This window comes from Anabas testudineus, chromosome 12, assembly GCF_900324465.2.
Source record: "Anabas testudineus chromosome 12, fAnaTes1.2, whole genome shotgun sequence".
Lineage (NCBI taxonomy): Eukaryota > Metazoa > Chordata > Actinopteri > Anabantiformes > Anabantidae > Anabas > Anabas testudineus.
The window spans coordinates 16,986,679-16,998,746 of record NC_046621.1 but is presented as its reverse complement, the minus strand read 5'-3'; the positions used below and the strand labels follow the sequence as shown (position 1 = coordinate 16,998,746).

The following is a 12,068-nucleotide window of genomic DNA, read 5'->3' as shown; positions in this document are numbered from 1 at the left end:
ACTGAAATTAAAGAATAAAAATGAACAAGAACACCTTTACATTTATACCAGCTCACCGCCCTTCTTACTCCCCGTCAAGCTCTCTATTCTCACACAGCACACATGCAATTTACAGTGGTAATGGTGGCAAATTTACCACTTGATATTTGTAATAATCTTCATTCCAGTTAGTTTTTTTTCCCAAGCTAAAAAAGCTAGAAAACTACAGATTTTTTTGAGTTTTTGATGTGTCCGTCTTTTTAATTGATAACACTGTAAAATGGTAGCACCATCTTGTGTAACATTAGCTGCAGTAGCTGGGAAATCGCAAACTTTCCCAAAACCAACATAGCGTTAGCAACATCGCGGCCTGACCAATGGGGTGAAAAAGGAGAGAGACAAAACAGAAATGCCTGAAAAATTAAAACAAAAAGCATTTGTGGCTCGTGTGACAACGTCCTATTAACTTTCGCTTCTTGTCTAATCTCTCGGCCCTGATTCCAAACAGTGTATGTGCTATGATTTCTTTCACCTACAACCCGACAAAGTAAGGTATTAAATTAATGAATGGCATGAATGACAGCTACACTAGCCTACTTTCAGCACTAAGCCAGTTAACCACACACTCTAACATATTATTGCTTTCTTTACAGTGTTTTGTTTTGGATATGCCAAAACAAGATGTGATATAGTAGCATGACCATTCACATATACTGAATTTAGGCATTTAATTATAAAATGAAATAGAGAGGGTGCATAATTATTTTTTTACTAGTTTTCACTTAGTTGTTATGCTATTTCTCCTCTCTTCATGCTGAACGTCTCCCCAATCATTCATGTTGCTTGATGTAATGATCCCTTACTTTTATGCATGGGCAGGCTCTCTCTCTCCCCTCTCCCCCCCCCCCTCCCTCCACCTGCCTGCTACTCTCCCTCCCATCTTTCTTTCTCTGCCAGCTCCATCTCAAAGCCAGGCTTTAATTTTGATCAGCGATGAAATGATTGCTCTCCTCTTTCGATTTTTCTTTTCTCCACCTCCCTCCCCACAGCAGTTGTCATAGAAACAGAGACGTGTGTGTGTGCTTGTGTGTTTGTGCGTGCGTGTGTGCTTGTGTGTGTGTGTGTGCGTGTTTGTGCGTGTGCGTGTGTGTGTGTGTGTGTGAGAGAGAGAGAGAGAGAGAGAGAATAAGTTTGTGTATGATTGTGAGCGTCTGTGTTCCAGTCGATCTCCTCAGCAGAGAGATTTATCACCCCCAGACTAAGCCAGGAGGGTGTGTATGTGTTTGTGCATATGCTTGTCTGGTACCTCTTGTGGCTTCCCTCTTACACACCTATATCTTCTTCTGAATTTACACACAGAACAGTATTTGAGGGAATGTGTATTCCCAGTTTTAGGTTTTTATCTATGTGCACCTAACAGAGTGTTTAATAGGTCCCCTGTCTCCTCATCAGCCTCCCATCATACACCCTCATGCTGTCAGCCTATCTGGCTGGATGACTTTAGATTGAGTATGTTTGGTGGCTTAGCCCGGCCACGGCTCTAATCCTCAGAACTCATACAAACACAAACACACACTCACATACATATAAAAAGTCCCAGGTCTCTCCACTATTAGCCTGGGCCAAGGGAGTGTGTGTGTGTGTGTGTGTGTAGAGGGGACTGCTCAGATACACCAGAAAGGGAAAGAGCGAAGCTAACCCAATTTCCTGCTCCATTTCTTTTTCACGCGACAGGCGCGCCCCATTCCACAGCGGGCCGGGTTGTACACCAGCCACCCTACAGCCCGGGGTCACGCCTTTTACCTCAGAGTCACACTCGGTAGAGGGAGGGAGTACTGTAAATAAATCATGTGCGCTGCTCAAAATTACTCACAAATTGCTATTTTGAGTGAAACTGAAGTTCACCAAAAGTTGCAAGTCAACTCAGATTAGAACTCTGCTGATTGATCAGTGCATTTTTCAGACATTTTCGATTCACTGTAGGTATTTATCCTTATCAGTATCACCCCAACCTTAATTACATTTATAACCCATAAATGAATGAATACATATATTGCATAGTATCTTATTTTATTCTGCAATAAATGTCATACTTAAAATTGTTCTGTAGTCAAACTAACCAAACAGAAATTCCTGAGTTCAGATATGATACAAAACTGACAAAACGTGATAATTCATTTATATAAAACAGTTAATAATTAAGTAAAGCCTCTCATTGCCTACAGTAGCCTAATACAAACAGCGATACAAAAATATAGTAATCACCAGGGTTAGCGTTACCCTAAGCTTCTGCTTCTCATGTATTATATAAATTTGATTTGACTATCCCATAAAGTAGTACAAGGACACCGCTTGTGATGTACTGCATTACAGAGTACAGTACAGGAGAGGCAAAAGCTGGAGCTTGATTGAGGTTTGATATCATTTTACAGAATGTGAATCCAGCATCTGAATCCTTTCAAATCCTTATTAAATGTATTTGTATTCAGCCTTCAAATTTTCAATGAAGTTTAAGAAAACTAAAAGACTGGATTAAGAAGTTCAATTGCATTCTAAATTGTTTTATATTTATTATGCATAATATTATATGTATCAACATTTTCTTGAAGTACAAGTCATCACCTTGTTGGTCTTGTTGAATTACAGCAACATGCTGGTCACTACACATAGAGTGGTAGTAAACAGTGGCACTCATAAATTAACTTTGGCCAAACACAGACATGACTCGATTTAATTAGGAACTTATCATTAATTATCTACAGGTAATATAATGTAAGATGCCCCAGTGACATTTGTTGTAATATGTAATATAGTTCCATCAAATAATGTGAATTTTAAAGAAATGTTTTGCATATTGCTTATTTAAAAAACAATAAGTTCAGACATTATGATTAGTATTAACCTGTATCCAGGCAATCGCCTATCATTGTATTTGTTATAATATATAATATATAGTATAAACATTGAATATCTGACATTTACTATCTTGCTGCCATATCATCCAGCCACTTAGGAAACCTCTCAGCAATACATTTTCATATGCAGAATGATCTGACATCAATTCTACAATAACTTTAGAGCATAACTGCCATAGGGATATTAGAGAACTTGTCAAATGGCAAAAAAAAAAACTTTATCTAGGACACTGTTCTCATATTATTTTATAGTTTTATATCAGCCAAGTATAGCTCTTGTGCTCTTGTTGTGCATTTTTAAGTGCATGGAACTTGTAGGAGAAGCTGTGGCTCTGGTAAAGCAGGTCATCCTCTAATCTGTGGGTTGGTGTTTTGATGTTGAAGTGTCCTTGAACAAGACAGGTAAACTGAGGTTACCCCAACACCTGAAAATGTTGCAGCTACACACTCATCAATATGTCCTGGATTTGGCCATTTGGATCAATAAAGTAGTAATAAAATAAATACAAAAATGTATTAAGACAGGATTAACGCCCTTAAAAGAACATCCTCACTCTGTTTTTTTTTTTTTCTTAGTGTCTTTGTGGACGGTCCAGTATGAACATGTTTAAACACACAGAAACACACACACTCACTTAGAGAGTCACACATAGTCCCCGAGTTGTCTTGACCTAATTGAAGCCCAGCGGTCTGCCCCAGGTCATTTTCTTATACCTCCCTTATTTTAATGAGATTTTTAATTAGCATGTTAATTGCCTAACGTGATCAGCAGGGTGACTAGCTTGCTGGCTAGCTGCTGTTGGCATCAAGCTGGGCCATAACACTGAGGCTTTCCACTCTGCTGAACAAAGCCGTGCCAAACTAAGCCTTGCTAGGCAAGCCTGGAGAGGAAATGGTGTTGAAAAAAACTAGTAGTGATTTTCTACACACCCATGTTGCATTTATGGAGGAGGTAGATCTCTCCATCTAATTAATTACCACTTTATTCAAATGGGTTGCCATTCTCTGACCCCCAGCTGATTCACTGCTTTCTTCTATTATATATATATATATATATTAAACCAAATATCTATGCTTTTACATACAAAAATGGCAGAGCAACACACAAAACAGCCAGCATTACATTAACTTGTAGCTGCATTCATTGATTTTTGACCACTTGGGATTAAAAACATTTGACAAATTATTGCTTTGTAAAGTCATCAAATGTTTTAGAAAACACTTGTTTAGTTACCCATCCAATTTTTGAGTACATAAAATGTTTAATTGTTGTTATGGCACGGCAAACCAGTTTCCTAAAAATTAGATTTCTATACAAATGAAATAGCAGATTGCTTTTTCCATAAACATAAATATTTATTTTTTATGATCTGCAACATCCACTTTTCTTTTCTGTCTAAATTTATCATTTTTGACTACAGTGTTATTGAAGTTTTTTATGGTTGGATTTAGGCGCTCAAAGCACTTGATTAAGGTCAATCCACCCACCAGATTATTCTAAAAGCCCTGTCTTTGAACAGTTGCCGTCAGAAACGGGAGTTCTTCTTTCCATTTCTCAGGAGGAGAAACAAACAGCGCTCGCGTGCCTGAAGGTGCAGCTGTATTGTTGTCCAGGCCCAAACTCTTATGATGCACACTAGCCTGATTGTGTTGTGATGAAGAAACAAAGGGAAAGATGTGAAGTTTAAATTAAGTAAGATGTAAAGTCGTTGTGAAGTTGTCAGCCATTAACATACCTGAATCTAGCTCTTGAAACTGTGGCACTATGTAAGAAAATGTGAAGTTCAAAAGAGAAGGCAAATGGTAAATAGTCACGACATATATATATATATATATATATATATATATATATATATATATATATATATATATATATACATGTATAATTTTTGTTTTGGTATGTATTTAAGGAGAGAACATTGGTGAGTTGAGGAGAAGGTAAAGGTGGCTGGAGAGATGGAAAGAGACACAGTGCTCACAGCGTCTCTCTTCCTCTGTCATGTCATTGTGTTAACTTCGCTCTAGCAGGAACTCAAGGCTGTGTGCTTATGAGGCTTGCCTTTATAATTTACCACTGCCGGTGTCGGCTCCTTTATTGAGCCTGGCCTTCACTGACAACACAGACACAGAGGAGGCTTTGATTTAGCCTGGGAATGTTCTCACTTGTGTGGACCCTGTAAATCATTCTCTCTCTCTTTCTCCTATTGTTGTTGTGTCATATCCCCTACTCTCTCTCTATCTCTCCCTCTCTTCCCTACTCCTCTTATCATTTCTCTTCCCACTGCTCCCTCTCATTCTTATCCCTCCATCCTAATTATTTTCTCTCTACCTCTCCTCTCATTTTTCTTCCACTCCACACCTCTTGTCTTCTTAATCACCTCTCTCTCTCTCTCTCTCTCTCTCTCTCTCTGCCTCCATTTTTCCCCCTCGCTCTTTCTCTTTTCCAGTCAGATCTACTGTATCGAGAACGCCCATGGCTTGCTGGTACGTGACCTGGACTTCAACCCCAACCGTCAGTACTACCTGGCCAGCTGTGGAGACGACTGCAAGGTCAAGTTCTGGGATGTCCGCAATGTCCAGGAACCTGTCAAGACACTGGAGGAGCATTCGCACTGGTGGGTGAATTTGTGAGGGGGTGCCAGAGAGGGTCAGAGAAGGGGTGGGAAATGGAAATAGGTACTGTCCTTGAACCAGAGGCTCAAGAGTTCAAGAGCCTGTGTCCACAAGCATCTGGCCTGCTGAAGCATCTCTGAGTGTTACACTGAATCTGCTCTCATTCTGATAAAAGTGCTGCTTCAGAGGCACTTACTCTTTGGTCAGGATGTTTTTTTTTTGTACATAGATTTCTCTGTGAAATATTATATGAATAGTCATGAAGATAGTTCTAATTTTTCTTGTCCAAGTGTCCAATACACTGTATTACCTGTGATATACTACTACCCTACCTGCCAGCAGTGCACAGATACTCAACTTCTAAGCAACTAATACCCTCACATGGCAGGTATTTGTAATACTATGGCGAAAATATGTGGTGAGACAGGAATAGCAGTACTAGCAGCAGCTCAATGTTATTAATTAGTAGTGTAATGGTTTTAAAACTGAGATCAAGAGACCATGATCTTCCTACCCACAGCCAGCCTATTGGAGACATTCCACCTCTGTCCCAATGGAGTATCCTACATATTAATGCTCCCTAAAACCCCTACATTTGAGACAGTATCCCAGAAATATGAAGGACCCCATGCCTTTAGGTGTGAGCTTTATGCTCAGAAAGTAACTTGTCCTGAACAGCATTAGCAGGCTATCAGCTGCTTATCCAGTGCACGGTGTGAACCAAACAGAGATCACCAAATTAAAAACAACAGTTAAAAAGTAATATATTTGATGTAATCAAGATTAGCACTTTGAGCACCTAATGCCAGGTAATGCAGCCTATTTAATATGTAAATTTGACATACGCTGGTCAGTCACCACTCTTTTTATACAGTTATATACAGAGACAGGTCACCAATAATAACTAGTTAGCTGTAGTAGCAGTGCTTAACATAACTTTCCTTATACTTAGCTACGTGTTGATTATATATAAAGGTGGTGGGGAAAGGGTGAAAGGCCATTAACAATAGTAGAAGAAGTCAGGTTATTAGTTGCATTTGAAGCAGGACCTTTTTCTGACCTGAGAAAAAGTGGTCTTCAAAATGGTACAACCTTCATTGTTGAAAAATCTATAAATTTAAACTAAAAACTCAAACAGGAGAAACATTACCAAAACCAGGTGAGATGTATTTTGTCTCTTTCCTGAATTTGATTTGTGAGAAAGTCATTTTCAGCTTTTAATAGATGTGCATGTTTCATATACAACATATTTCTATTGCATTATGAACCAGAATTCTCTTATGTAGCATTAGAGGATAATTCCAGCTTGTTCAGGAAAACACTAATGATAAACATTATGATAACTCCTTTGCTCCATTGTTGATTGGTTTCTAGTTTTGTTAATGGCTTTATGTCCTAACTAATGAAATGTCCTGACTGCTGCTGGTGCAATAAAAGGTAGTACTACACTGATTACTAATTAAAAAGGCAGCTTCTTATTCTGTCAGTAAGGACTGAGTCACTGTGCATCGAACGCAGCCCAGTCCTGCTCTGGGTTGTCTTCTGTGAAGCTTCAGGCAGTGCTAGGAGCTGAACATACTGTACTGCAGAAAGGTGTGTGTGTGTGTGTCTGTGTGTGTTTGTGTATGAGTGTGCGCACTCGTGTGCACGTACATGTGCATGGGAGACACACTCTCTCTCCTGTGTGAGTTGAATAGATGATTAGTGTGTCTGCAAGCCTAACTGGGCTACTGCTGCAGCACACAATCCTCACCTGATAAAGGCAGAAACACACACACACACACACACACACACACACAAGGGTATATACACAAGCATATGAACACACACTAGAGTGACTGTTATCTCCAAGAGTAAGATAGACTGGGCAAACATATCCATAACTATAGATAGCTGCAGATGGGATCTCTTCAGATAGTAGATAGGTGTGTGTGGTTGTGTATGTGTGTGCCACGGTCTAATCTGTGATTTTGTGAGGACTCTCGCTTTATCTGTATGTGTGACTGCATGCATTTGTGTGTATTCAAGCATTCCTACAATGCATATGTACGTTTATATCTGTCCTTATCTTTTGTGTGATGCATATATGTGTGGGTGCTTCCCTTAGAGTGTGCGTGTGTGTGTGTGTGTGTGTGTGTGTGTGTGTGTGTGTGTGTGTGTGTTGTATGTGCTCATTTTTCAGAGCGCAGCCAGGATATGGCCTCAGGGCTGCTGGGGGTATTAGGGACTATTTTTTAGCAGGGAAGCGGATTAGGAGAGCGCAGGGAATGGCGTGGCTGAGGCTGATTTTCTGTCAACAGCCTCAGTTATCCCTCAATCCCTCCCTGTGAGGGAACTGGGACCACACTCTGAGCTGTGCCCCCGGCTCGCACAGGGAGAGGGAGAGACACACCGACAAACACAAAGAGAGGAAATAAGAGGTGAAAGAGGATGCAAAAGAGCAAGAGAGGGAGCCAGTGTTGACAGACAGGGAAATAAAAAAAGGGCAAAATGGACAGAGGAAGAGAGAGAATTTTTCTGGAGAAAAAGTGAAACTGAGTGACAAATCACACCGGGAAGAGGGAGTTTATGATAATGATCATCAACTCATGAGAACTAAGCTCAAATGAATGCTGCAAGGTACCAAATCCCCATTATTGACATCTGAACACACACACCCAGAGAGACATATTTTGCTGTGAATCCCACTGTGCGAGCGCTGCATTTTCTGCATGATTTGAGTGGGCATGAGTGTGTGAAAGACAGATAGACGCAGGCGGTTTCTGTGCACACGCGCGCCTCTGTTTGTGTGTGTGATTTGTACAAGAGTCGTATGTGTGTCATATACGTATGCGTGTGTTGTTGGGGTTTTTTTTATACACTCACTGTAGTTAATATAACTTCCTCACATTGCTGCACTGTTTAATTATGAATGCATGTCTGGCATTGCGTGTTTTTATCTCAGGGTGTGGAGTGTTCGATACAACCACAGCCACGACCAGCTGGTGTTGACAGCCAGCAGTGACAGCCGCCTCATCCTCTCCAATATGGTGTCCATCTCCTCTGAGCCATTCGGACACTTGGTGGACGACGAGGAGCTCAGTGAGGGGGAAGACAACCACCAGGATGACAAGTAGGACTTAAAAATTAAAAAATGAAATGCTTTACAGGCTAAATCGAAAAATAGGTACGTCAGTGAAAGACTGGTGGAGTCCAAACTCAACACTCTCAACACAATGAATATTTTTGAGCAATTGAAAACCTAAAGAATCTCTGTCATAATCCTTGTCAGTTGGCGCTTTAGGCTCTTCTTCTGTGGTAATCAAACTGCCCAATTGTGTGATGCATTGTTGACAGAATAATAATCAATTTCACAAATCTCTGCACATAAGGGCGTAAAAGTAAACACAATGGGGTTTTGTTTGTTGATGAATGGTGAATAAGCCAAGAAATAAGCCAACTGAACACGCATGATGCAGCATGTTACACCTAGTGTAACAGCGTGGCCCACCGATGTGACTTCAATAGATTTCACGCAACATTGCAGTTCTCTGGCACATACAAGTTAGCTAAATCGCTTTCTTATTTCAGAGAGTTTAAAGTTATTAGAGGCAGTTCAGTGTTGATTTGTGTCTCTTTTGTTTTGTTAATAACCAAAACACTAAAGAAATCTTTGGTCTTAAATGTTTAGAGATGATCAGACAGACTTCAGATAGAAAAAACTTTTGCAGTTTCCCTTGAGTCTGGATAATACCATATGTCCTGCTAGTGGCTGCTAGTGGCTGCTATACCATGATGTTGATTAAAACCAACAATGAAGAACGTGTTGGGTGGAAAAATACAATACACAGAATTGTTGATTGATCGTTTTACCTCAAGACAGTTAATGTCCTGATGACATTTCTTATGGTCTTATTGGTCTCTCTATTAGCATTTTTGCAGTGCTAATAGGAGCCTAATAAGTGATGTACAAAACCATGCTGCATATGTTGAACTGTTAACATTAATAGAAGTCCTACAAAGATTAAAGCTGACTGCACCTTGTCAATTCACATGCTTTGACACTCTAAAAGTGGAGCGTTTCTGTGTAGCATTAAGAGTTGATTTGAAAAATTGCAGGGATATCAGCTGTAATGGTTACCATTCAGTGCTTTCCAAATCTGCCACCGTCCTCCATCCATTATGGTCCCATTCCCCCTCTCATCCATAACTACCAGCTCTTACGCTCAATGACTGACTCTCATCTACAATTATCAACTCTTCTTTCTAATAACCAGCACTCAGCTTTAGTTTTAACCCTTCCACTATAGTCATTGACCCCTCTTATATGTTCAGTATGTGTCCACTCAACATTACCTGGACAACCACGTTCGGAAGTGCTCCACTGTTTGGGATACTTTTTGGCTTAATATTGTTGCTTTTAAAATTCAACAATTCCATCAGATTTAACCATGATTAGTTTTGGGGAGCCCAAGCAAAGCAGGCTTAGAGTTGTGTTTTTCAAAGGGTTATAAAAAAAAGACAAGCAAAAGTGTCTTAGTAAGATGTTATTTTAACACAACACAAGCCTTTATCGTAACATCAGTACTTACTGGCCAAGATTCTACAACTTATGGGGAACATACCAAAATATGTTTCATCTTTTGGTGTGCTGGCACTACGTCTTGTACATCCTTCTTTACAAAGGTGATCTGGTGGTCTGTTTTTGCTTAAGCTGGTTAAGAGAGGTCCTGATTTGGAGCATGGAGTTTGTTAAGAGTTGTTAAGCTATCCAGTGATAACACCTAACAACCTCTCAGTCCCTTTGGCTAACTAAGGGAGAGTCCAGTATTTAGTAGTATAAGTGCTCAGACATAGGTAGGCAATCTGTACGAACAGAGCTTAACAGTGTTATTTTAAGCTCCATCTCAGACACTGCAGCAGCTATTGTTTTTGTGAAATAGTAATTGTGTAAAACAAATCCAAATACAAGTACAATACTGTTTTCCCTAAGGACTCTTTACAACAGTCCATTTTCATTAGCAATTACGTTAGATCATAATTCTAACATTTTATTTATCATCACACTTCTGTTTTGTATGCAGACACAGTGAATAAACACTGTCAGTAATCTTTAGTCCTCAGCCGGTACTGAAGCCTGTAGTGAGCAACTTTAACTAGTCTGGTTTACTTGAGGTTATCTAGCTTCAGTGAGAGTGTCATTGTCTGTCCCGAATAACTGGTACCTCTCTGTTGGCTATCTGGCAGTGAGTGTGAAGTATGTATTTGGGATGAAATGTTAATAACTACGGGTAAACTTGTTTATAGGGCATCAAAAGGTGACCTGTAACATAACTCAAACATCCAACCTGTTAGGGGTCATGGGGGTGCTTGAGGAAATCCCAGCTGTCATTGGTGGAGAGGCAGGGGACACCCTGGACAAGTCACCAGTCTATAACTGGGCTGACATACAGAGACAGACAAACATTTACTCAGTGGTTCAATTTAGAGTCACCAGTGAACCTAACTGCATGTCTTTGGACTGTGGGAGAAGCTGCAGTGCCTGGAGAAAGTCCACACAGATATGGGGAGACCTAGAAGAGAACAGACACATACAACGTCTGGAACAGCAAAAGAGTTTGATGGATTTATAAAACTACATAGATGAGCCATAATACATGTATGTACACACATATACTGTATGTTCTGGTGTTCATTGCCAGCATTAATGCCATGGCCCATTGATGGATGTCACTTTATGATGATTATGATGATTACCATCATCAAATGATTAATATTATTATTATCATTATTATTATTATATACTCCCACAACTCACCTCTCTGTGTTGTTTATGTAATTCAGGAGTAAGGAACCACTAAAGGACAGTGTGGTGTCCACCTACGAGGAACACGAGGACAGTGTTTACGCAGCAGAGTGGTCATCAGCTGACCCTTGGCTTTTTGCTTCACTCAGCTATGATGGACGCCTCGTCATCAACAGAGTTCCCCGCGCTCTCAAATACCGCATCCTGCTCTGAGAGGGAGGGGAGGTGACCTTTGTGCGTGTGTGTGTATGAGTGTTTGTGTATGTGTGCGTGTGTGCGTGTGTGCGTGTGTGTGTGTGTGTGTTTGTGGAGTAAGAGTCTAGAAGAAGGCACGACAACACTGCACGTTCTTTGCTATCTGCAATGCAAATTCTGTATGAAGGCAGCAATGACAAAGACGTTTGTGCTTGTCAGTTTGTGATGTAAATACACTAGAACACATGTTCCACTAATATCTGTAAACAGGAATCTGTGCTAAATATCCCAAATAAAGAACAAAAAACTATCTTGGCTAATTATTGTGTATTTCTTAAATGTTAGCTGAGAATGTAACAACAGACACTGTCAGCTGTCCAGTGTCACTCCTGGCAAGTCAGTAACCCAGGAGAGAAGCTACATATCTCTGCATGTTCATTTGGATGAATTATTTTGCCTTTTTAAATTTTTCTACTTCTCTTTTTTTTTTTTTTAATTTTTTTTTTACGTCATCCATTGTGTGCCATTGTCTAGACACAGCGTAATACATAGTTTGCTTTTCACTTTCCGGCAGAGGTGCT

General features: G+C 40.0%; 1 protein-coding gene across 2 annotated transcripts in view; it reads left to right on the top strand.

The window, feature by feature from the left end:
• The window catches only part of eipr1 (EARP complex and GARP complex interacting protein 1), a 45,007-nt gene extending 33,210 nt beyond the window's left edge, over nucleotides 1–11,797 (top strand). For both annotated transcript variants that reach the window (XM_026354099.1, XM_026354098.1), the window contains 3 exons: nucleotides 5,342–5,509; nucleotides 8,452–8,619; nucleotides 11,331–11,797. In XM_026354099.1, coding sequence (XP_026209884.1) covers nucleotides 5,342–5,509; nucleotides 8,452–8,619; nucleotides 11,331–11,505 — 511 coding nt within the window. In that variant the 3' untranslated portion in view covers nucleotides 11,506–11,797. The remainder of the gene's footprint in view (nucleotides 1–5,341; nucleotides 5,510–8,451; nucleotides 8,620–11,330) is intronic.
• Nucleotides 11,798–12,068: the final 271 nt, after the last annotated feature.